The sequence below is a fragment of the Diuraphis noxia genome, unplaced genomic scaffold (genome assembly GCF_037042655.1).
Source record: "Diuraphis noxia isolate RWA-SAM2 unplaced genomic scaffold, SU_Dnox_SAM2 contig0002, whole genome shotgun sequence".
Lineage (NCBI taxonomy): Eukaryota > Metazoa > Arthropoda > Insecta > Hemiptera > Aphididae > Diuraphis > Diuraphis noxia.
This window is the reverse complement of record NW_028301712.1, coordinates 80,146,603-80,174,210: the sequence shown is the minus strand read 5'-3', so window position 1 is coordinate 80,174,210 and position 27,608 is coordinate 80,146,603. Positions and strand designations below refer to the sequence as shown.

Sequence of the window (27,608 nt, the reverse complement as noted above, 5' to 3'; positions counted from 1 at the left end):
ATCGTTTAATAGACAATTGAGTTCATAATTTGAAATTACATAATTTATGCCTTTATACCTTAAAAAATAGTTTAAAAGCCAATATATAATTATTATTTTATTTATATAATTTTTAAATATAATTTCAACATTTTTAAAACATGATATTATAATAAGTACGCAGATAAATTCAATATTCCCCATAAATGAAAATAACTCACACGCCGTGATTTTTTGATCTTTTTCACTAATAATATATATATATAAGTATATATTATATAAATTATTTGTGTACGTGAAAGTAAATATTTCCCTACCATCCGCCACCGAACATAAGTTTACGATTCCGAGAACAAACTTCAGTGGTGTCATCGGGCAGTTTTGGCTCTATACCAATAGAATATTTTCCGATAAATACTCGACGGGGAAGCATTTTAACATGGCCACAAATCTGTCACGCTCCCTTATTCCTCACGCCACTCCGTCTCTCCACTAAAATACACGCTGCCACCACGTTAAACTGTCCCTTTTTGGAGGAAACGCTCGCCGAGCCCATTCATCCTTGTGGTGTGACTTTGAAACATTTTTCGGTGTAAATGGAAGTGATTTCCTCTAAAACACCTGGGTTCCTATATTTTTTTGTTTTTCCCCCGGTGTTCGACTACGGTAGAGAGGTGTGGTGGCAGCAGGAAGAAAAACTTCACTGAAACGAAATGCACCATCTGCGGGAGTGCACGAAAAAAGATTTTGCGCGGATTGATAATCCATCGATTGGAGTTCCGCGAATGTCTGCGCGTATGTGTTGGAGGGGGTGTGATTTGAAAACTCAGCACAGCAGAAGGCAATCTCTGCAGCTCGTGTCCCCGGAAACATTTAACTTTTAATTTCGCTGGGGACGAGTCGCGCATACAGACGGGAATTTTGTCACCGTCGCCGATTACGCCCCTCGATCCTCGGTCTCTACATATAAAATCACTTTCCATCTATACATATAAAATTCTAATACATATATATTCTAGATTCACGACTATTTCTCTCCAAATATTTAATAATTGTTTCCGCTTGGAAGTTTAACTGTTATTGTTGTTGTTGTTGCGGAGTTATCGCGGATGTGGTTGTATGTTTTTGAACAGTTCACTCTGATGATTTTTTTTTTAACAATTACACACGCCGATAAAAGTTAATCTATTATATAGATAGATAGGTCGGTGGCCTGAATGTTATTAACAAACGTATATAAAAAAAAGAGTTTACATCGTGTGAAACAAAAAAAATACATATATAACATATATAAATACCTTGCATAATTAAGTTTAAAAACTTTAATTTTTATATTTTCAGATTGTCTACATTTGCAACTATACAGAGATAGTAAAGACCGATACAAACATGGTCAGACGAAGGCTTCGTTATCTTTACAACACTTCTTAGGAGTAGAATCTGGTGAGATATATTGTCAAACAATTTAATACGAAAAAATATATAATAATTGAAATGTCATTCCCAGGATTTACGCTGGACAAGGAATCCAACACGATAGCCATTATTTGCCAAGACGTCACTGTTGTACTAGCATTCGATACCCGAGAAAGACTGATTCAGTGGCAAGTTAAGATATCTTCAAACTTGGGAGACGGTGAGTCAATGTTTATTATTATACTATTCATATTTACAAGTAATATTTAAAAATATTAAAAAACAAAAAAAAGTACCTTAAAATAAGCTATGTATTTTCAAACTTAAACTGACGAAAACATAATTTTCTTCATCGGGCGACTTGAAACCTGTTAGTTAAATCAACATAATATATAAAACTGACTCAAATTGTGTAATGATATGTTATAACATAAAAGTTGAAACTTATATTTATTATAAATGTATCTAAACAAGTTTATTATAACTATCGCTGGACGTTTAAATGGTAAAACATTCTTTCTTATTGTTTTTTCACCTTAGAGGTTCGCACAATATAGAGAGTTCGTGAGTTGGAAATATACTGAGTAACGAAGGTTTTACACAGTCTGAAAATAATAATAATGGATAGAGAATTTAAAGAGGTTTATTGTGCAATCCACTGTAAAGATAACAAGTAAGAAAAAAAGGGACGTAGATAAAGAAAGTGACCCGAAATAAAAAAAAAAGTAGACAGAAGTATGAGGATGTAAAAATGGTTTACCGCACCTAATAATATGCGTATAAAAAAAATATGCCTCACACAAAAGTATGAAAGATCACAGTAAATTTATGATTGTCGTTATTGAACTAGAAATGAAATTTTGCATAAAAATTATTTAATATTTTCATTTGCAGACCAACAGTTTTTGATTCAAATATCATCCTGCCCTCCCAAGTCGAAAATATCCGCAGGACCTGCCAGATTACATGTACAAGACTTGAGGTTTTCTATGACTACTGGAGTGCCTCCAAGATTAGCTGGCGTTTGGGAAATTCGACACTTGAGGTATATTTAGTTTTTATTAATCCGTAACGTGATTTATCGTATTTTACTTTTTATAACGTATCGCGTAAATTTTCACAGAAAATATGGAGTTATTGAAAACCGGTTTTGCTACGAAGGTGGTTCGAGGTGTGGTAAAGGTGAAGGCTTATTTGTGTGCTTTACCGACCAGGGAGATGAAATAACTAGATGCATGAACTTAGCGGCAGAAGGCAAGTTGGCTAGCAGGAAAAGGTCGCTCTCTAGAAATATGTCGGGTAAGAACGAAAGTCCTTACATTATTGCTTGACGACACTATAACATACCTGCTATTAAATACAGTTTTAGAAAGTCCGTCCAGAAGAGGTCTCTTGTCTCGTTTAGATTCTAGAGCTTCTGAGTACGGTGCTGATCAAAGTTCGTTCAATCAACATTCTCACGACAGAAGTAATGAAGACAACATGTGTTGGCCATCTAACGAAAGTCGACTAGACAATTCGGACTTTGGAGACACAGCGTCTGTTGGAGATTTTCAAGATCAAAACTCACAGGTGAATTATTAAGTGGTATATAAAATAATACGAACCACAAATTTGTAATTTGTATTAAACGATATTTTAGTGTAGCCATAATAAGTATAGGAATCATCTTAACTTTAAAAAAACACTTACCGTTCTAAATTTTTAATATAAATATATATATAATTTTACAATAGAAAATTAACAAAAAAAAATACTATAAATAGGTGTAAAAAACATAAATTTACTATACAGTGAAATATTTTTTTAGTCTAATTTATGTACATGTTTGATATATAATTCTTAGACTATAGGCACAATATTGATCGGTAAGCAATACGTATATTATCATAGATGGATTTATTATTTTAACACATTTTTTAAAACTTCCGTAACGCTGTCACGTAGATACTTACCAATTACCTAATAAACGTACATCAAATCAAAGTTTAAATAAAACTGCATTATTTCAATTTATCTTTGAGATAATTCTATGTAATCAATTCATGGCCAATGAGTTACAAATGTTTGGAGAAAATATTGTTGGAAGTATATAATACAATATACAAGTATTATAATATAGATTGTGTTTGATTTAAAACAATAGGAATGCACATGGACCCCAGAAACAGCTTTGGAACGATGCGCTAGCTGTATAAGTAAACTTGGAGCTTTGTCTCGTTCTTCGACCATGGCTAATACCCCTGGAAGCATGGGCTTTAATCCTGCGTGGACTATGGACAACAATGTATCGTCGAGTAAGTTTATTCATATAACATTATTTTCAACACATACCCAGGTACTAAATCAATACTTTATAACCAAAACCTTTGATGTAAATAGTAAATATTGTATTCAAACCCAACAGAACAATATCGTATTCATATTTTCAGGTTCTTAAGCAATATTATTAAAATCAGGAAAAAAATGTATTCATCTAAAAATATAAATTGTGTATATACTTAACATTAAAGGGTATAACTATAGAATACCTATATTATACAGCTTATATGAAAGATACTATACACATATTAATATAGTACAACATTTGTAATTTCTGAGAACATACCATATTAAATATTTATACATTTTTTAGTCGGTACCTATAGGCCCTATAGCATACACCCTGTAGATATATTTACATCTGTATTGTATTTATATATTATATTATAAATAATTAATGGGAAAAATAATGAAAAACAAAAAAGATTGGATATTATAATAACGACATCAATTTAAAATAAGAACCAGCAAGCGTTACTTATTATTATTTTTTAATAATCAAATAGCAACTTGAGCCAGCTTTAATACCGAGTACAATCCTATACAGACTACTCGATAACTTATCCGTTAATATTGTATTAAATGTCATCATATAGCTTTTAATTATTCAACGCATACCTACATCGATATTACAAAATAAAAAACGTATACCTGCAAACCTGCTATCACACATTATACATAAAATAGAAGAAGTTTCAATATTCGAAAATAGATATCAATTAATATTATAGCATTTATAAAGAGTATTTCAAGGCCAAATACGTATCCACGTGTTACCTAAGTGTACCATTGAACTTTTCTGAATTTGTAACCTTTTTGGCAAAATTTCAACACATTTGCTTCGTTCTTCCTGACAATTTAAGACGTTGTCTCTCTTATATATTTTGTAAAAACAGTATAGAGCCCAACACGCGATTCTATTCCTATAACCTATGGTCCATATATGCTATAAATGCTATAATAGATACTTATATGCTTTTTATTTCAAATGCTTGACGTTTGGTATTATTGCCTACATATATTCAATTTGAAAGGGAACCGAAGTTACCTATATATATATATTCGTTTGACACAAAAATAAATACAGAGTTAGAGAAATAATTTATAGCAAAATAACTTACTGATTCGTAAAATTTAACTTAACAAATATATAACATGTTATTTTGCCGATCGTTTGATCATTTTCAATTAAATTTGTAATGAACGTAATATAATTATATTCATAATAGGGTCCATCGATAACAATAAAACCATTCGCCTAAGACTTCATTATTGTCCATTTAAATATTTTACCGAGCAAAGAAATAATCTGAGATGCCGCTTCTAGATTTGAATTTACAAAACGTAATATACGTAGGTACGCGTAATCGTCCAAGATGAAGACATAATTTATAATATTTTATGTAGGTATTGATTGATGAACAAGATAATTGAATTGTAAGTTTAATAGATAGGGAAAACATTCATTCCGATGATCCGATTGACCTAAATACTTTGTAGTTACAAACAATACATCGTGTCTTTTCGGATCGGGGTATTGTTACCTGACAATAAATAATAAAAGTAAGACGTTTCTGTACTAAATAGATTTTAAAAACATTGAACACATTTACTTAGGTAGGTATAAGTATTATATCGCATCGTAGAATAATGCAAAAGGCAAAACCTTATATTGACTAAATGCAATTTTCAAGCTTCTAATCTAAAATTGTTTACTATACTTTGTATTTGTTTTGTTAAGTGAATTATATACCAGAAATGAATAACGGACATCAATGTTGCGGATATGTGTCGTCACAGAGTAGCAGTAGTGGAGGAAGTGCCGGATGCAGTTCTGTGTGTGGTACCGAGTATTCTGTACCTAGAAAAGTATGCGGCTCTATGACCGACAAAATGAATAAAATGTAAGTGCATACAAGTTAAAACCATAGACATCATCGTTTAAATCGGCTTAAAATAACATAAAGTATTACACCCTGTATATGTTTTAAGTACAATAGAATATTAATTAACTTTTTGTTTTGTAAATGTAAAATATACCCACAATTTGTGCGGTAAGTTCAAGGTTGTATAACCAACTTGTATAAACTTATTATACGTCATATTTACTTTCAAATATTATTTTTATACGTTTATTAAATTGCTTAAACTTATTTAAATTTGTGGTTAACACTTTTTTGATACTCTGATTGCAGTTTTTGAAATTATGGATAACAATTTTTTTTTAATTTCGATTACTATTGAAATACCTGTAACCAAAAATAAAAATTAATAATTACTTAATATCTAAAAAAATAAAATTATTATTTATTTTTTAAAGTATAAACCATAATAACACTGTTTACAATTCAAACAATTTATTTTGTTCAAAACATCGTTATAATATTGCATTCGTCCATAAGCACTCATATAATGCAAACTAACTACCTATAGTTACACTTATTTAAAATATTTTATACATTTATCAATTTCTAATAGCCATAAAATAAATATCAATTTATTATGCGCGAGTGTGTGAATACACGGGTTTAATGAATAATAGTCAAAAACATGCAGTATACGATATAAAAATCGTTAGTATATAATATGTAGGCCACATACCTATATAATATTATGTAAGTGTATGTAAATGTAAGTATAACTATACAGAGCTATAATATTACTAGATACTTAATCGTACCAACCATTATCATTTGAATCATTTAAACTACTCCGAATACACTCCTGATTTATATAGATATCCATTCAAAACGAATTATAATTTAAAACTAATTTATAATCTGCAAATTCCAGTCAATCTGATACATGCGCGCCGAATAGACCACCGAAGCCAGTACATCTGAAACCGGAAACGAGTACGCCAGTGAAAAAGGCTCCAATGCCTTTACCTCAGCAAGATACCATGTGTGTATGCCGGTGTACTACATCGGACAAATCTAGACAATCCTACCTCAATAATTACGACACTCCTAAGATTATGTGCACAAACACAAAAGTACGTTATCAATAAAATATAAATCACATATAAACTGTATTTTTTATAAGTTACTCTACGAACGATAACTTCGTCGAATAATATTTAGTTTTTAAGAAGAAAAAAATATCTTAAACGTTAAAAAAAACTTATACGAACAAGTTACTGTTCGAGGTTGACATCAGTCTGTTTTTGACATTTTCGCGTCAGCCATTCCATTTTTGTTTTAAATTGTCTGTCGAACGAAACGTAACAATCTCTCTTGTGTATTGGGTTTGCGCATTGTTGTCATGTTTTAATAGCGATGCATTTTTACAGCAGAATAAACCTTACTCGTCTATACAAGATGAATACTACGACACGCCGCGGAATATCAAGTCCTCGTTGGAAATCAATCCCTATGGCAATTACGATACGCCTCCGTCGCCCGTGGCCGTTCATAAAAAATCCAAGTAATTTATATTAATTTTACATGCATACGTCGCCCCGTTTTGGCTATAGCACGAAATATAAATATCACGATCATACAAATATTCGTAAAAGGGTTGTAAAGTATATACAAATATTATATTACTCATAATATTAAATAATGACATAACAAATCGATATTCACTGTCTATAGTATACATAGTATACGATTTTGAAAAACAAATATTAATGCTGTTATTGGTATGGATAATCGAGAGTTTTGTACAACTCTCGAGATAACAGTAAATAATATAATAGTACCCTTGAGTGCCAAATCGTCTATACGACCGGCATGGCACTTTGAATAATATTTTGCCATTTCACCATTTTTAGTGCCGTCACGCCGAAACAAACAGATAGCCTACAATGCACCGGAATGTGCCCTTGCCAGAGAACCATGACATGTTGGTCTCATAACAACTGGATGACGATGCCTCCTCGCTGCAGACAAAGTAATCATCTGACCGACAATCAGACGTCAATTTTTACCGTAAGTCCAGATAATATGCTGTGTTATAATTAATGTCATCATTATATTTATATAGTTTCTAAAACCTATCCGTGTGAGATGCGAAGACTTTTTTTACGAAAACGTCAATCCTGTGTTTTATATAAAATAAGTAGGTATAAATTAAATAAAAATCGAATTATAAGAAGAAAAAATCACGTTGTCATAAAAAAAAAAAAAAACAAGAATTGGATTAATAATTTTTATACGCTACCTATACGCTAAATAAAGCAACCAACAAATCCAAACACACGATGAAGTGTACACAAATCTATTTGCTAATAATGTTTAGATGTTTACCTTAGAATTACGGTGGCAGTAAATTTTACTTTTTTTGGTTAACAATAAATTATGATCATATACCTCTATTTACAATCGTCCTGAAAAATAGTAATTCCACTGACTAACATATTTGTCACTACGCATTAATTGATTTTTTATTTGTTATCTTTAGAAAAACATTTTACTGACGACTGATGGTTAACATAACCAAATTACCAATATATAATTAGCAACTGCATAATTATTAACTACGTATTAAAACAGCTACTTAAAAAAAATGTTTGAACGTTTAATTTATACAATTAGAATAAATTATTTATAAGTACATGAACAAAAGACTAAAGCAGTAAACATGAAAAAAACAAAGTAATCGATATGTATAAAACAGACAAAATCAATAGAAACGTAAAACTACAACACTCCTTTTGTATTTGAACTTTAAAAATTCAATGTAGCTATACAATAGGAATGGATATATTTAAATTTTAAAATAATAAATAACATTTATGTAGATAGGAATAAAATAATAATTTTAAACGTTCGACGTTCGACATTCAATCTATAATATCTATCAATGTTTTTCGAGGTTTTTGAGGTTCAAAATTTCCTTTAATTCTAATAACACCTTTGTAAATAAAACAAGGGGACGCCATGCCCACATGTCTTGTCTCCGTCGAACAAGTGCGTAGCATAGTAAATTTTACACTTACCAGATCACGTTTAGCTCCGTTAAATTAAAATTTACAATGATTATTTAGTGATTATTTATTTTATAGCCATGATTATTTTCTAGGCATCTCGTGGGCTTTTTATTATATTTTAATTTTAAAGCGAGTTATGTGTAGTTTTGAGAAGCCCTCGATAATAATGTTACCTTTGGTTTTTATAATAGGTCAATTAACTCTAAATTTTAAATTAACAGAACTAAACGTGATCTGCTGAGCGTAAAACTTGCTATGCTATACGCATTTGCACGACGGAGACAACACATGCGGGTGTGGCGTCTTTTTAAGACAGCATATTTTTCAAAAAATAATTATTATATTTATATTATTAAATAAAATTATGTTTTCGCCGAATTGAACAGCGTGATGCTACGATTTTTTCAGAACAATTGCCAACACAACGGGGCAATTTACGCGACCGTGGACATTTCGAAGAAAAAGAAGCACGCGGAACCACTGCCACCCCCCTCGTCCAGCAACTACATGAACCTGGAACCAACCGGTGATGATTGCAAGCAGCAGCAGAAGCCGACAACGGCACGAAACGGCCGAAAACCGACAGAAAACTACATGAACTTGGAGTTTAGTGAATCGCTGTGCTACTACGAAAACGCCAAAAACGTGTTGACCAAGGCGGGCCTGTCGAACGCTTGCGACAAGTGCGGTCATCAGAAGCGTTGTTCCGGCGGCGGTGGCGGCGACGAAAAGGGCGACTACATGACCATGGAACCGGTCAACGGTCGAATGATGGAGCCCAAGCGAAACCAGTTCCCCGGTTACCTGCCCATGTGTCCGACGGCGGCTGGTAACAACAACAACAACAACAACAACAACAACACCAATAACAACAAGCAGCAAGATATGTTGAAGAACATAATGAACAGGGGTTTAGCCGAAAAGTCGGCCAGCATACCCAGCCTGAACGAGTACAACAAATCGACGGCGGCGACGGCGAACGGCAACGACTGGAAAAACGTTGGCGGAACGACAGACGATCCTCATCGAAGACGGTCCAGTTCGGCAGACTCGTCGAGGTGCGACGACGACGGGCCGACGTCGATCATCGGCGCCGACCGGTCGAGCCGGGGAGCTGGTTGTTCTGATCACACTTCGTCGGCCGAGAGCATGACCAGCCAGATTGCCAAACGACCCACGGACGCCACCTCGGCGGGCGCCACGTCCACCGCCTCAACGATGTCTGACGGTAGTGTGGCCGCGGACGACCAACAGACCGCCCTGGTACACATCCGACGGTCGTCTAGCGTGCCGTGCAAGAACAACCGCGACTCGTCCAGTTCCAACGACTCGGGCGTGTCCACCGGTTCGCTGCGTTACCGAGGCGCCGACTTTGCCGAGTTCGAATTGCCGCTGACCACGGCCATGTCGACGATGCGACACAGGCGCACTGTGGCCGCGGCCACTGCTGCCACGGCCAGTGGTTCTGCGGCCGGTTCCGTGGACTGCGGCGGTCGCGTGACCGTGACCGGTTGCGTGCACGGTTCGTTGCCCAGACGTTCCAAGTCCACCGACCGGCTTAAGGAACTCAACTTCCGGTTCCAAAAGTTCGCAGGTACAATGAAATCGTCGTCGGCCGGCGCCGAAGTTCCCGTATGCTTGAAAAAAGATAAAGGTCAGTTGTTGTTGTGTCCATTTTGTATTATATGCAATTGTTATCATGATCCTTTTTTTGAGTTTTACTTCTTCAATCACAACATTTAATCTTTGTTCCAAAACAGAACATTTTTCCGAGTACTTCGGGGTACAAAAATCGAATTTGTATCGAATAGTTTACGAGTTCAGATGTATAAATATTTAAAGTTTATATGAGCGGAGTGGAGTGGCACAAGGGTAGCACTTCAAAATGTTGGTTCACTACTTCACTCGTGTATTGTAACTAACTACTCAAACGAATTTTGTTGTATATAAAAATAAGTACTCAGAATAATTTTCAGCTTCTTAATAAGGCAATTAAAAATGTATGATGCCATTAAAAAAAAAACTAAAAATTATATACATAAAAAATAGTAAGAAAAATATTTTCTGCAAAAACGTTTATAGTTTTTGAAATAAAAAGTTCTTTGAATTATGAATCATCCGGTTAGTATCTCTGTATTTTCGATTTTTTCAGAGATAACTTAATTCCTTCCCTCCCCCCCCCCAAAAAAAAATGTATAATATTATACATGTTGGCAATGAAATATACAGTTTTATCAGTTTGGTGAATTAGTAAATGCTATAACAAGTCCATTTTTTATGTTTGGGGAAACACCTAATTAAATAACAAACAATTAAAAATAATCGGTTTAAAATACAAAATTTGTACGTAATAGAAAATTAATAATAGGCACTTATTAATATTAATAAAAAAAAATTATGAATCGATTTGTTCATGAAAATAAAACGTTTTAATTTTAGCCAGAGTAAATTTACTGTGGGCCCGTCTCTGTCTCTATGGCCTTCCCTTGGCTAAGTGCCTTGAAATATGAAATTTCGATATCTCTTTCTTTTATATGAATATCCACTAGGTGTACCAGTGTATAAAAAGTACCTACCTATATATACCTATATCATGTGTATTATAATCATATATTGTATTATAATTAAAAGATAACAAAGTATAAGAATAAATTATTTTAATAATAAATTTAATTATGATTTAAAACTAGATATTTTACAACATAAAATATTTCTATTGTTTTTAATCGCTTATTGAACTGATTTTAAATCAAAGGTGTGTGAAAACTCATTTCTCCCTTTTTTTTCCACTAATCAGTACCACCATTGGGTCCATTTTATGGATGCCAATATCATAATTAGTATGATCTATTTTTTAATACCTATATACGATTTAATATTAAATTACACGGCGTTATGGATAGTCTATTTAGCTACACATTTCAACATTTGTCATGAGCTCTTTAATTTTTAATATCTCAGAATCTTTTAGATCGTCATAGTTCACAGCGGGCAACTATAAAATATCGATACACCCAACGAAAAAGGTATGAACTTCATTTTGTCAATTTTTCAGGAGAATCAAAACTAAAGTCAAAGTTCATTTTGTAATTCTATTTTTTTTTATGCATAATTTTAAAAATCACTATGCATCTAGCCTATATTATGTAGTTTTTTTAATTTTTCTAAAAAATAACTATAATTTCTAAATAATATTATTATTATTATGTTTTTTCAACATAAATCGACTGAATATAATTAAAGAAAAAAACTGTTTTTATATGCGTGCTGGATCGAACTCACACAATACACAGGTATATTGTTATAATAGGTACCTAATGTATTATTGGTGGCCGATATGGGTAGACCCTGAATACCCAACTAACATCAGAAATATTAAATTAAACTTTCAAAAATGATAAATCTTCTGAACAGTGATATTACACATTTTTAGTAATATTGGTAAAGTTTCAAGATAAATGTATCAATTATTTTTTTGACCGAAAAAAATTGCTTCCTAAAATTAAACGTCTTAACGAGGTGAACAGATAAATATCCATAACATATCAATAGAATAGATTGGTTGTAAACCATCCACGATCAATATGCCCACAACAAAACAATTAGGTAAATGTATTATAAACCACACTAATACACTACAGTCTACAAGTAAACTACCTACTAACTATTATGCTTATTATTAAAGCAAATATTATACAATGGCTATGAATAAATTTGATTTTATCGACATCACACATGGTCTATGATGGCAATGTTGTACTATGATAGTGTCACCATAATTCACAGCTTGTAGTTGATGCACGGTTTAAGATATCTTAAATCGTGAGTTGATGTTATAGTTATCTGATGAATCTGATTTGATAAATAGGTATATAATTTACTTCATAGGTATTAGGTTCATTTTTAATATTTATCCTCATATAAAATTATTGTTTAAAATGTATGCGAAAGTAAAATATAATTGGTACACTAGGTACTAGATGCCTACCTACTTATAAAGTTTTCAATTAACAATATATCATGAATATCCAACAATACAGTAAATAACAAAAATAAGTATTAATCGTAAGTTCACAAAAAAGATGTAAGAGGAGTTCCTGGGAGTAGGTATCTTATATACATGGTAACCTAACAAAAATACCAAAATTTACCAGATTTACTGCAGCAATTATTGTACGTAGGCCTAAATTGTACCATCATCTCTAGATTGTATTAATCGTTTCGAATTTTCAACTGATTAAACTATGGATTCAAATGTCTTCTTTAAATGATTGAAACCTATATAGTCTGGACACAAATAGTTATTAAATACGAAGGTACAATAAATAATATAATATGTTGGAGTAAAATATATACTCTCTCAGAGACAGAACATAATTTATTATAACTCTGCTTCGGCCGACTTAAGTCCTGGCCTACCCATCATCACCATGTCTAATAATGGCCATCGTTGATTTCAGGGTTTAACGTGCACGCGGAAGGAAACTCGGGCGTTCCGTTTTTGGACTCGCAGAGCACAAGCAGTTACACGTCGGACATGAGTGACTACATCGAGACGCTGTCGTTGTCCTCGCACAGTTCGTCAGACACCACCAACAACGAAAACTCGAGGTGGGTGTCATTTCCCTGATATTTTGAGTCTGATTTCTGAGACCCGGCTAGTAAAATTCTAGTAGTCTTGTAAAATACCAATCGTTACGACTAGACGTGGAAAATTCAGGATTTTACGTGGATATTTGTTAAGAGTCTATACAATATAATATTATGCGTGTTGCGCGTAGTCTAAATTAGAATTAGACCTCTTTACAACGATTCTCACGGTATTAAATAGAAGAGTAGAAATGTTTGATATATAAAAACATTAAAAACGCATATTTTTAGAGAATAGAAAATTTTTGAATATAATACTCATACCTATATGGCATTTTTTTTTTTTTTTTTGTATACGAACCAAATAGAATAAAAATATATTATAATTATTATTACACATAAATAGACCAACATATTTTAGTCTTTAATACACAAATTAATAGTATAAACAGTAACATTATTTGAGAGTTCGGACTGCTTATTTTAAAATTAGTGGTGCTAATACCCCCTAAGTCCCCCTTATGTTTTCACGCCATTTAATAATATATACATCAAAATACATTGATATTTATTAGATATATTTCAATACTTGGTTGTTCAAATAAATTTATATTTTGTAATGCACCTATACTTACGTACGTATGTCCTATTTCGGGTTCCTGCTGCAATTGACACAAAAGCACGTCGTATAGCTGTCATATTAGGGATAACACTGCCACGATTATTGTTATAATTAATTATAAATACAAAAAAAAGAATGCCACGAGTATAAATTATCAATAAAAAAATAATAAAAATGTCGAAGAGTGATTGAGTTCCGGAAGCAGTATTTATGGATGTATAGCATCTTGTTTGTTATGCTAATAATTATGTCACAACAAACAATTTTTTATTTTTACTAAAAATGTGTTAAAACATTGGAATACAACAAAATGATACTATAATAATTAAATATTAAAGTTACAATATTTTATTTATGCACTTGTTGTTAAGCCTTGTTAAATTTTGTTGAGTAAATACAGGCTGAAAATTTTGTTAGGGCGGTTTATAAATATGCTAATCGGTGCAACAATCTACTAGGCGCCTTCGACATTATATTATTATACTCATGACATACTATTTATCTTATATTTTAAGTAAAAATATTGATTTTGTACAATTTTACAGCATAAAACATCACCTAACTATTAAGTTTTTAAGAGTGTAGATAATATTATTCCAATCTTCAATCGCTTTGTGTAGATACATTACTCTGTCAGTTATTGTGGTAATAATAATTATTAAACACTTAGCTTTTATGCATTATTGGTGCAGGTGCAGTAGACCAGCCAAAACTACATTGAAACCGCGGTCCGGCAAGGAATACCATCAGATTGGATTTTTTCTAGACGGCGACCTGAAGGTAAATAATATTACAGTATTACGTTACTAAATATAGTTTTAACGAATCGTGCTAATCAAATTTCATGTATTCCAGGTCAAATCTAACATACCACCAGTTCCTGAAAAGACGGAAACCCCTTCTGCCAGATATACTGCTGCCCAAGAAAGCAACGTTGTCTGATGACACCAGAAGAATTGTATCCAAGAAAAATGTTGAACAATTATTTTTTCGCAAACAATATAAGCATTAGACTTATTATCCACAAGATAAGATAGAAAAATGAATATTGAATTAAACTTGTACATTAAAATTTACTGAAAATAACATATCACAACATATTGTATAAAATATTACTGTAATAATATATTTACAAAATAATAATGTAATTATTTTAGTGTTGAATTTAAGACTGCAAACTTAAAATATGTACTATACATACAAAAAAATTAATATTTATATATTCACACATTTATGAAATTAAATATTATATATTTATTACAATAACGGTTTAGTCTACTAAGAACTAGTCATATATAGTTAATTTAAATTATGTAGTGGAATTTTTCTTTAGTGTGTACTGTATAATGTTAATGTATAAATCTGTAACTACTAATAATAAAAAAAAAAAAACATTTTATCATACTTTTTATTCTTAAATTATTTACAATATAAGTATAAGTACGTTTGAAAATTTTGTACAATTTTTTTTAAATCAAATAATTATATAAAAAGAAAAAAATTGTCAAAACATTTTTTTACAAATCATAATAAACTTATAGATAACTTTATAATTTGTGCTTGTAATATGCATCAACAATTATCTTCATAAATACAAATCTTGGAACCAATAAACTACCATTAAATTAATCAATAAATACAAATATAATCATACTTATGATTTTATACATACATGTAATATGTGAATTTTACATGTGTTTTCTTAGTCTTTTATAAGTGTAAAGAACACATTTTTTATCACAAAAATAGATAGTATAATTAAAACTAGAGATAATATTAAAAACTGATTTTACTTGGATACAATATATTAAACTTAAAATTATTATTGTTTTTTATTATTATAATAATATATTAAATAGATTTTACTAAATGTTTATTTCTTTATTGTTGAGGGTGTTGAGACAATGCTTTTAGCTTTTCAATTTTCCATTTGTGAATTTTTTCTTTCAAATCCGTTGCTGTAAATAAAAATAATTTTTATTATTTAATTAATTATATATTATACAGACTTGAAAAAATCTCAACAATACTAAATTGTATAAAAACTTCAATACTACTAAGTATATTTTAAAACTTCTATACAAAACAAAATTTTACGTTTCCTGAGAAAAGAATTAAAATAGTTATTGCATTTCTATATTTTTTTTTGATCTTACAAACTTATGACACATCAATTTGTGTTCAGTAGAACCAATTTTGTAGTTTTGATTTTCGGTTCTGGTATTAGAGTAAAATTAACAGGGCATGATACCCATATGCGTTGTCTGTCTTAAAAATGCGAAACATAGCAAATTATTCACCAGCAGATCACGTTTAACTTTGTTAGTTTAAAGTTTAGAGTGAATTGACCTCTTATAAAAATTAAAGGTAACATTATTATCGAGGGTCTCTCATAAGCTTTTTATTATATTTTGATTTTAAAGCGAGTTATGAGTATTTTAAAATTGTAAATTGTTTGTATAATTTAAAATACTTATAACTTGCTTTAAAATTGGAATATATTAAAAAGTCAATTCACTCTAAATTTTAAACTAACAGAGTTAAACGTGATCTGATGAATGTTAAATTAGCAATATTATGCACTTTTAAGACGGAAATAACACATACGGGTGAAGCGTCCTGTTAAGATATTATGAAATTTAAAAGATAATTATCTGTTTAATTATTTCAGAACATATTGTGGTGATATATGTTATGAATTTATGATCATTTTTAAATATGCATTTTACCCTTAAAGGCTTTTTAAATTTTTAAATTCTGGTGTCATGTTTTTTAAATGATGTGCATATTTATGGATTAATACCACTACATGGTAATACTGTATTATATTATACTAACATTATCAATTAAATTTAAAGTACAGTCGAATCGATAATTCAAACCTTCAATAATTTTTATACTTGAGTATAAATGAAGATAACTCAGAGCCTACTGAAAAGTATATTATCTATGATTTTATAATAAACTATCAAAAACAAATTAATCTGCTTTTATACCAATATAATTATATGAACAGTGCCTAATATTGGTATCACTATAACCATATACTGAAAATATATCAAAATAGTAAGAAAATATTCTGGTCTGACATATTTTGGTCACCTTACCAGTAACAATGTCATTATAATCGATTTCTACTGTATATAATTTTATAGGACTTCTGTTTTTTTTTAAATGAAGAAAAACTAAAAAAAACTGGTTATTAGTTGTTAAATTAATTCAGTAACATTACCAGGAGTTAAGTCATCTTCACTTAATGGTTGTCGGTTAAATGGATCTGTTTGTGAATTCAATAAATGACGAATTATAACTGGTCGATCCATGACTTTTCCACTACTCGGTAATGTTACTGGATCATCCATCAAAGTATCCATCAACGGATCTGAAATTACGAACACTTATAAGTACTTTGAAACTTAACAAAATAATTTCTGCAAAACCTCTAAATTCATCAGGAGCATCATTAAAGTCAACTTCTTTTTTAATATTCTGAACCGATATTTCATTTGCCTTAATGGCCAAACTTTGAAATTTCATCGCTTCTATTTTAGATGAATTTAAAACTCTCAACATTCGGTTTGCTGCGTCTTCAAATAATTCTATTCTAAAAGATCGCTAAATTGTTTTTAAGAATTATTAGTTTAGTACTATAAAATAAATTTTTAGTTTTTGATAAAATTACTTCATCAGCCGCAATAGCTGCAGCAAACTCATCACAATCCAAATGTAAGTAAATGTCAATTAATTGCTTAAGCAACCGTCTAGGCTCCCAGCCATAGTTTTCTGGTGATTTGACCTTTAAATTTTTACATTTAGGACCACACAATTGCTGTAGATTAAAATTCAACATTGCTGTAAGACGATTAACTAATTCAGGTCGCATAAATGGTTCTTTGATATCCTTTGTAAGATAATGGAACATATCAACAGTCTCTTGCGCCAAAGTTAAATAGGAACTACAGAATCATAATAATGGCATAAGTGGAATACTTTAAAATTAAAATAAATTCCACAAACCGGCATTGTCTTTCATCTGCAGAAAGCTGTCTATTTCGAGATTGTTGAATATCTTCAGGCAGATTACTCCAAGCAACCGTGTCTGCCAGTTGTTCTTGTATTTCATGGATACGCTTTAATGATTCTAAACTCTCATCCAACAAGAATGTTGTATCATTTATCAACATATTCACAAATTTCACAAATTGTATCCCAGTTCTATCATGAGAAATTAAAATATATATATATATATATGAATTTTATAACCACAAACTTAACAATTTATTTTTAACATGTTATACTTTGATTCTGCAATAACTGAACTTCTATGCATAGGGCTTTCCCACATACTTTTGAGGATTAAACTTATATGGTAACGTATAGTGAACTTATCATAAAATTCGGAACTGGCTCCAGTAGATTCAATTACTATAAAATGAAAGAAAATAAACAGTTTAAGCAACATTTTTAACTTTTATATTAATATAAACCACTTAAAAATACCTGTATAAAATTTCATTAAAGCAGAAGGTAGGTGAGAGATTGAAAGTGGATGGCTCATCATCATATTGTTCAAAACTTCAGTCTTTGGCTGAATACTAGGATTCAATACAAATAAAACTTCAATGAGCTTTGCTATGAGATAAGGATTTTTAAAAGCAGCTGGAGAACAAATACAAACAAGGATCCATGTCAAAAGTTTATCAAAGAACTTGAATTCAATTGCTTTGGGAGCATATCTAAAATCAAATAATAATATCATTTAATAGCCTTATACTAGATTAAATAGAATCACTTACTGCAGAATAAATAATAGGAAGTCTGCAATATCTTCAACAAACCATTCTGGAGTAGCAGCTAATATAGTCGGGACTTCAGCAGGGAACTTTATATCAGTATTTGGTACAAATTGGTAACCTTGAAGAAGAGACATCATAAACTCAGCAACCGTTGAATAAAATACAATACAACGAGTTATAAGAGATGGATCATATAACACTATTTCTCCACATGTTTTGCTCTTTAATAGTTTCTACAAAACCACAAATGTTAAATTTTACATTGATAACAACTTTATACAAAATAAAAATGTTATGTTACCTTTAGCTGCCCTCTCCATTTCCTCATTAATTCTTTATTTCTTGTAGCTAATATAGGATTATTCTTCCATTCAGATTCTGAATTTGCTATTTCGTCAATCTGTAACATTTTATAAAACAAACCAATAAGTTGTTAAAATGTAATGTTTTAAAATACTAACTAACAAAGTAATCACTTGAATTAATCACACTTACCAATTTTTGAAGATCTCTTACAGTTCTATATCTTCTAGTATGTTTAGTGAAAGATGGTATTAAAGCTACATGATGACAATATAAAGTTAAAAACCAACACCGAGTGGAAAACTTTACTTCTTTAAAAGGTGGTACTAAACATAGAAAACAAAACATATTAATACAATTATTTCAATGATTTGGTTTGCAGTTAGTAACAACATACATTTTGAAATCCAATCAGCCGCTTCTTGAGATGAAAATTTCAGTCTTGTATCTGATGATAAGTCAATTAAAGAATGTTTGGAATTAAACATGTACATTGGATCTACTTTATCCAACTTAATCTAAAAAATAAACCTTATTTAAAAATACTCATACAATTAACTATTAAGTAATTATTTCATTGATTACCTTCACTGATAACTCTTGTAAAGCAGTTAATAAATTCAACATGAAACCATCACCAGCAACTGTTCGCTCATCTACACGCATTTTACAACGTTTTTCATTATATACCAACATTTTAGAAATATAATCCAATGTTGTTTCTCTTGTACATGAATTTACAACTAAACTATACACAATTTTGTTCAATTCGTTCTAAAAAATAATAATTCCAAGTATATTAAAAGATTTATTTAATTTTGATAATAGTTTAAAAGTTTTCTTTAAATCCAAAGTCATTAATTATTGTTATATTAAATGCTGAATACATATGAAATATACCCTGAGTTATATTTAAGTTTACAAAGGATCGTAATATATGGATAAAAAAAATGTTAACACTAAATTACTATTTATACTCCAGACACTGAGAAACCGTTACTGGGCTACATCCAAATCTTGTCCGTTCTTTCAGATTCCTACAGCCAAACCTCATGTTTTTCTGGCCAACGTCACTGATAGGGCATTGCAAATAGGGTATTTTACATGGCAAATAGATAATAAAGTGAAAGAAAAATGGGAAAGAAACCGTGGAACTCGTTCATATGGATGCGCCATAGAGAAGCGATCTCGCAGTGACCGGAATATAGTGTAAAAACTAATAATGGAATTATTATAGACTAGTAACATCATTAAAAAAGTTAAAAGCAAATGCTATCAATATCTCCAATTGTATCTAATAATATGATATTAATATTTTATACACAATGTATATTTATATTTATATATATTTATATACACATATTTATACACAATAAATAATATATATATAAACATATCATGTATTATTGATGATGTTGTTCTCAACCCGACAATAGCATCATTTACAATGCGCAAAAAGTTATTATTCTCTTTTGATCAAAGTATAGATAATAAATAAAATTAAAATATAACTTATGTAGTATTATGTTCCCAACATTTTACTAATTTAATTACTTACACGAGTGGTTTGTAATTCTTGTCTAAGAGTACCAGTTAATACAGTTTTTTCCGATATTGACGAAAAATTTAGTAATTTTTCAATTACTTTAGGGTCATCTTCAGCAAATAATGAAACTGAAAGAAATGGTCCTAAATATGATGTATAAGATAGTTCACGACCACTACTTGGAGTTACCGGTTGTGGCATAAACTGAGGCTAAAAATATTAAATACATTTTTTTTAAATGATATTTATTTAGAAACTTTTAACAATGACTTACTAATTTAACTATTAAAGTACATATAGGTAAATTATTTTTAGAACCAAAAAAATGCATAGAAGACAGTTCACTAAGTACTTCAATGGGTTTACGATGTGTAGAGCCTACAAAACTAGCAGTTTGAATTAAACGGTGTATATGTTGTAATATTGGAATAAAAATCTAAAAAAAAAAAGAAAATGATTTTTATGTAAAAAAAATTAAGCAAAATATAGATTACTCACTTTTTCTAATAAGTCTTGGTTCAATGCAGCACGGTTTAATATTTCATTAATAAAACCTCTAGGTACTTTTCCCTTCATCAGAAATTGTGTAATGGGAGAATATATTGGTTGCATATTTAGAACCCATTCTCTATCATCCAAAATCCAGCTTTCAGTTATTAACATAATACAATGACTAACACACTGTGATCGTAAGTTAGTTAATACTGTTGAAACTTTAGGAATACTACTTCTCTATAAATGATAAGAATAGTAATAAAATTAGTACCAATAATAAGATTGAAAAATATATTTTACTTTAGGATATTGACGTTTTTCTTCTTCAATACGATCATAGCAATCAAACAAATATTGTAATCCTGCAGCTGTTAATGAATTATCAGTATATTCTTGTTTATCCTTTAGCGAAAGCTCGGTTTTCTTTGCAATTAAGCTAAGAGCTTCTTGAATAGCCATGCTAATAATATTCTAAAATAAATAAATAAAAATCAAATAGTATGGCAAAATATAAATTAGGTAGTGATCTTTTGACAAATTAATAAAAATTAATAATTTTTTTACTCTTTCATAATTTTCATAAATTAAATTATATTTTTAGAACATTAAGCATATTACAGAACAGTAACACTCAATATAGGGAAAAAACAATATCATGTTTTGATTTTAGATGTAATTTTGCCAAAAATTTTTATTTATAAAGTTGAATATTAAATTCATAAAATGGAATACAAAACTGATATGTCAAAAATTCAAAAATATCATATTTTATGTTACATACTTTGTTTATCATTTCTTTTTCTTTTTTTTAAACAGATGATTTAACTCAAAAATCAAACAAACAATTTTGCATGAATGCGTTTTGTTTGTAAGGACATCATGTTATCCCTACAGCACACACTTCACGGTCAAAAAGACCGGGCTTTTAGAATTTTGTTCATTGTTTCAAAAACACGAAATATTAACCTAACTCAATCTAGGTACCTTCTAATTAGATGATAAATTAAAATTAGATACAACTCCTGACAGTTTACGATTTGATACTTGTACTATAGAAGGGTTCAAAGTTCACTACCTATCAATATACGGTCTAAAAGACCGTGTGCGTGCTATAATGTGACATTAATACACAATTTAATTTTATGAAAACACAAAATATGGGTTTTTTAAATCTCTTATCGCCGATAAGACATTATTTTTTATCTATTAAACGTAAATGAATATTTTATTTTCATTGAGACTGGCAAGATTGTTGCTAGTTGGCATTGGTTTTCCATACTGTGTGTAACTAAGAAGTTTAATTTGTTTATATTATGTATCAATAAAGTGATTTAAAATTATTTATTTTTAAATGAATAAATTTAAATTTGTTAATTTTTGATTTAAACATTATTTAAAATCAATAAAATAATGATTAATTCAATTTATCGAGTTTTAATTGAAACATTTTAATACACGGTCAAAAACACAGTGTGCGTGGAACCTCGTGAATATTTTTAATGCGTGTAATCTAGGGTTAACGAGAGAAAACTAAGAGTGCTGATATTTTTAATGTTCTAAAACAATTATACAACATTATGTTACTATAACATTCATAAATAGTATGAACACAATTTACAATAACACTTAATATTTAGGCTAGACAATCTTCTTGCATTGCCGAGTTTTGAAAGAAACATAAGAGGTTCTAACTGAAATACACATTTTGTCAAGTATTAAAATTTTTGTACTAAAGATGTATGAAACGGGTATTTTATTAAATAGTTAATTTCAGCAAAAAATTTAGTTTGACCAAATTTTCAAGTTGATTTGACTTATAAACTTAATTCTATATTTAAAATTAACTGAATTGACAGCCATAACTCAAATTAAAAAATTAATATTAACTTTTTTTGAAATTTTAAATAACCTAACTAATCTTTAATTATTTTTAAGATATTTTATTAATTTGCATTAAATTTAAACACATTTTTGAGCAAAACTCTTTATTTCTTTTTGGACAATGTGTTATGAATAAAAATATGAAGTAGGTACTTCAATAATAAATTTTTTAGTTTCTGAACGAAGTGACGAATGTATTGATTTTACAATGATGTGTTTTTTTTTTTTGTGTGTGTCTGTGTACAGCATAACTAGTCGAAATAATGCTTTGATTTAAAACTTTGGAGGGTGGTTTCTGATGTAAAAGTGAATATCCTTGGTGCATTATAGAGGTCAAAAGTAAACATTTTCCAACAGTTTTCAAAATATCGAGAAAAATAAAAAATAAATGACAGAAAAACAGGAATTTTTACGCAAAACCAGTTTTCGACCAAATCTATTAATATGGTTGTAATTCAAAAACTAATCACTGTAAATACTTGAAATTTTCACCAAATATTTATGTAAGTGTTATCTATATACAGTTTAATGTTCGAAAAATTTTGACTTTTTTGAGTTATTTGTAGACAACTGAAATTTTCGATTTTTAAGAGAAAATTTTTTTTGAAGTGTCGGTAAAAATATTTTGGATGACCAAAAAAACTTGAAAATTTAATACAACGTTCCTTATGAGTTGTTCTTATTGTAGCTAAACAAAATTAAAAACCGTTAGTCACAATTTTTTTTTATAAGCGTTTATAGTTCAAATTTTTAGGAAATCTGTCGAAAACGCGAAATTCGCAAGTAATTTTGGAGTTGAAAAATCATAAAATGTTTTGTTTATAACTAAGGATTAAAAATACAACACTAAGTTTTCCATAAGCTTTCCTTCAAGTAGCTATAGAGAAAACTCGAAGCATCATTATAGGAAAAATTTTAAGGGCGTTTGAATTTTAAATTTTTATGAAATAGCGTAACGATAACGATTTATCCTCAAACGATTTTAAATATTTGTTATTATTCAAAAAGTATAAGTCGTAGATACTTGAAAATTTTACCAGTTATTTAGATTGGCATTTTCTTTACATGATTTAGTTTTCAAAATATTTTTTGAGATATTTATAGACAACTGAAATTTTCAATTTTTCTGAAAATTGTTTTTTGAAATGTCGATAAAATTTTTTGGCCCAATCAAAATACTTGAAAATGTAATACAAAGTTCCTCATAAGTTATTCTTATAGTGATTAAAAAATTATAAGAATACATAGGCACAATTTTTTTTATTAGCATTTGAAGTTCAAATATTGACAACAATTCGTCAAAACCATGAATATTGTAAATTATTTTGTAGTTCAAAATTCATAAAATTGTTTGTATTTATATCTAAGGTTAAAAAATCAACACTAAGTTTTTCTTCAAATAGCTATAAAGGAAATTTGAAGCGTCATTATAGGAAAAATGTTTTGAGCGTTTGAGTTTTAAATTTTTATGAAATCGCGTAACAATAACGATTTATTCTCAAACCAGGTACATGTATATCTATGATAATAATATAAGGTATTATGAATTATGATAACTACATGCAAAGGTTTTGGAAAAATTGATTAACCATGCCTTATGCAAAATGCGTCCTGATTGAAAAATAAAATATTTGTTTCAAAATAGAATATATAACAATATTTAAATATAATATATCCTAGACTGAAAAATCATCTTCGTTCAGAATCGTTTTTCGTATACAATGATACTTATCATTGCATTCAAATCTAACCTACCCTAGTCAGAGGTCCACCCTACCACCTAATGTACAGCAGAGCGACATCTACTTACCCGCTTTTTAAAGTTATATTTTTTAATATTTTTGATTATTATATTTAAAAGTATCTTGTTATAATTAGGATTATGACAACTAAAGAATGATAAAAGATTATTATTGTTTTAGAATGATTTTGGTATACTATTTTTCCAATTTTAATAAAAATGTCAAGTTTAGTCTGAGTAGTATTAATAATAGTTTTCCAATACAATTTTCAATGATAAATTAATTAATTTCATGTAGTATACTATACAAGAACCTTATCATTATTATTTACTATAAATTAATTGACAAGTAATATTATACATACTGGTGTTTCAAATAACTCATAATTCTGTTTTTTTTCATTTTCCATATAAGCCGCGACTTCAGGCAAAAATAAGCCTTTACTTTCATCACTCCAAGACACATCCAACACTTTTAAAACTACAATAAAGGTGATATCTTCTTTGGGAGTATTCTAAAAAAAGATTTATACATAAAATTATAATTCACTATGAATTTTTTTTTTTTAATTACCACTGATAATTCCAATGGTCTTTTCCTTTCAATATTTTCTTGAAAATTAGATTCTTTAGGTTCGTCAACTTCCATATTTTCAAACCCTGAATCCTCTTCTGGGGTAATAATTGTAGATGGTCCAGGGGCTTTAATTGGAGAAATAATATTGTTTTTCATTTCTACATCATTACTGCTTTTTTCAATTTCCATAGATAAACCTTTTGAATCCGTTTTAATTGGCTGTGTAGCAAATGTTATTTTGGTTGGCACTACAAAAAGTAAATAAAAATATTATATTTTGAAAAAAATGATGTGTTCGAATAATTTATGTTACATTGCGGAATCTGCTGTGGAATAACATCGGACACTGTTGGTGTTGGTGTAGGAACTCTTGTCGTAGTTACAGCAGCTAAACGTGCTAAGCGACGTCTCCTTATCTGTAACAAAAAGTATTTAATTTATGATTGAGAATTAAATCATACAACGGCAAAATAGTTCGTCAACAAGACAAAAGAGGAAACTTTAGGTGGACACACATCATTGGGATTGTAATACAATTTAATCATTTTTCAAATTTGCCAACGCAAGATGCGAAAATCTCTTACATGATTGAAAACACACCACTTTACACTACAATCATTTATAAATTTATAATTAAGAGCAGAGCAAAACATAGGAATGAGGTAAAACTAATATTATTTAAGACACAAACATTTTAAAGAAAATGTTTCTTACCTCTTCTGGAGTTAAGCCACTCATAACTATGTGTATTATTACTTCCTATAGTTTAATGTTTAGTCTTTATGTCGACGATGAACAACAAAGCACCAACAATGGTTATTAATGATTGGGAACAATGAGTGAGGTCGATTGTGTCCACAGTACAATGCGACCGGGTAGCGTAGACCAATGTTTTGTGATCAAACACTGCAAACTGCGAAGTTGTATACTAGTATTGGTTTCAAAAAATAAACGAAATGGATAAAAACCTCACAGAAAAATACTAATCATCGCGGAGTGAGTCCATCACTAAAACAGATGTTTCTACAAGTGCTGAGTGGCTGGGAAACGTGAAGAAGGGAGTAAAATGAGGTCACTGACTCAACAATCCGCGAAGTGCTATATAATTGTTATTATAACCATAATATAACAGAGGCGTCTCTCTGCATCTCGTCCGCCGTCGCTATGTTCAGCCCTGTCAGCCACTGTTATCTCCCATCAGCTTATCGCTTATCTCGGCAGGCACCATAGACCTTATACTCGGTCAGTTAGTATAAGGTCTATGGCAGGCACACGGTTTGAGATTGAGATAAAATAATTCCATAATCCATGTTGCATATAATTGTTATGTAACAACACTCTAAGGAACACTCTACATACTGTAAATTAATTCCTTCTCCATCATGATTCTTATTTTCCTTATTAATAATTTGGTTTTTGATTTTTTTGCTCTATAGAGTAATAAAACATAGTATATATCGTACATCCCATTTTAACTTAATATACTTATAATCCTAAGTACTGGTTTGTAACAGTGACAATCACTCGGGTCTGACTTCCCGGCTCTTCTATAATAATGACTACAACACTGTCTTTCCAATGTATACCCATTACCCATGATCTGTGACCAAGAGTCCAAGAGGAGGGCCTAGGGAGTTAGTACTCGCAGTGACATAAATGACAACGGAAAACCTTTATATATGAATCGTTATGAACCACACCATCACAAGGGAAAATATTTAAGGCCTACCAAAACACGCTATCTACTGATTAAAAAATTTCGATTTTTAAGAATCGATCTTTTCATTTCGATTCAAAAGATCAATTCACTTTCAAGAATCACCCATCACGAGTGATTTGTCATTTTTGTTGTATTACAGATAATTGTAATCTCGTTTCCTTGCCGACAGTAACAATTTTCGTAATTAGTAATTACGTATCATTTTTTTATTTTTTTTTTATTTTAGGAAAGATAAAACATACAATCTGTAATAAATATATACAATGGGTAATTTTTGATGGTTTTAGAACTCGCCCTATAAATGCTGCGGTTCCCCAAGGCAGCATTCTCGCTCCTACGCTTATAATCTTTTTACCTCGGACATACCTCACTCAAATAATTCTACTCTAGCTACCTTTGCCGACGATACCGCTATTCTGTCTTCCAACAAATGTCTACAAACTGCCACAAATCACCTCCAGGAACATCTAGTAATAATTCTACAACACTGGTTTCACAAATGGAGAATAAAAGTCAACGAAAATAAATCAACGTTCATTACGATTACATTTACCCATGGTCTTAAAAAGTCAACCAATAAAACTAAATAACAAAATAATTCAAACACAAAACTCCGTAAAAAACCTTGGACATCACCATGACAAAAGAGTAACTTGGGCAACCCATATAAAAAACAAAAGATCTTCC

At 30.1% G+C, this 27,608-nt stretch overlaps 2 protein-coding genes across 6 annotated transcripts in view; one reads left to right on the top strand and one right to left on the bottom strand.

Moving 5' to 3' along the window:
- The window catches only part of LOC107161411 (uncharacterized), a 256,312-nt gene extending 240,807 nt beyond the window's left edge, over positions 1–15,505 (top strand). For 4 of the 5 annotated variants that reach the window (XM_015507812.2, XM_015507815.2, XM_089218755.1 and 1 more), the window contains 14 exons: positions 1,321–1,422; positions 1,487–1,615; positions 2,290–2,440; positions 2,519–2,694; positions 2,759–2,967; positions 3,542–3,692; positions 5,459–5,621; positions 6,511–6,712; positions 7,010–7,143; positions 7,493–7,649; positions 9,059–10,304; positions 13,111–13,261; positions 14,555–14,642; positions 14,718–15,505. In XM_015507812.2, coding sequence (XP_015363298.2) covers positions 1,321–1,422; positions 1,487–1,615; positions 2,290–2,440; positions 2,519–2,694; positions 2,759–2,967; positions 3,542–3,692; positions 5,459–5,621; positions 6,511–6,712; positions 7,010–7,143; positions 7,493–7,649; positions 9,059–10,304; positions 13,111–13,261; positions 14,555–14,642; positions 14,718–14,804 — 3,146 coding nt within the window. In that variant the 3' untranslated portion in view covers positions 14,805–15,505. The remainder of the gene's footprint in view (positions 1–1,320; positions 1,423–1,486; positions 1,616–2,289; positions 2,441–2,518; positions 2,695–2,758; positions 2,968–3,541; positions 3,693–5,458; positions 5,622–6,510; positions 6,713–7,009; positions 7,144–7,492; positions 7,650–9,058; positions 10,305–13,110; positions 13,262–14,554; positions 14,643–14,717) is intronic. The other variant, XM_015507813.2, reaches the window with a different exon arrangement.
- Positions 14,916–26,268, bottom strand: Ube4B (Ubiquitination factor E4B). Its single transcript, XM_015507820.2, has 20 exons — positions 25,916–26,268; positions 25,515–25,617; positions 25,199–25,449; positions 24,990–25,139; positions 21,303–21,473; positions 21,006–21,239; positions 20,782–20,943; positions 20,520–20,717; positions 19,547–19,735; positions 19,359–19,479; positions 19,154–19,287; positions 18,960–19,058; positions 18,659–18,891; positions 18,363–18,598; positions 18,161–18,287; positions 17,880–18,077; positions 17,545–17,818; positions 17,303–17,477; positions 17,095–17,244; positions 14,916–15,820 (listed from the first exon to the last, which is right to left on the bottom strand). Exons 1-20 carry the CDS (start codon positions 25,937–25,939, stop codon positions 15,744–15,746), a joined length of 3,306 nt encoding a protein of 1,101 aa, XP_015363306.1. The 5' UTR covers positions 25,940–26,268; the 3' UTR covers positions 14,916–15,743.
- Between the last annotated feature and the right edge of the window lie 1,340 nt (positions 26,269–27,608).

Bases quoted from the DNA above. Each gene is read 5' to 3' on its own strand.
- Ube4B (XM_015507820.2), bottom strand. From the start codon at position 25,939: ATGAGTGGCTTAACTCCAGAAGAG. The intron at 19,736-20,519 runs GTAAGTAATTAA...ATTATTTTTTAG, and splicing joins AAGAATTACAAACCACTCGT to AACGAATTGAACAAAATTGT. The intron at 19,480-19,546 runs GTAATCAATGAA...TTTATTTTTTAG, and splicing joins TACAAGAGTTATCAGTGAAG to ATTAAGTTGGATAAAGTAGA.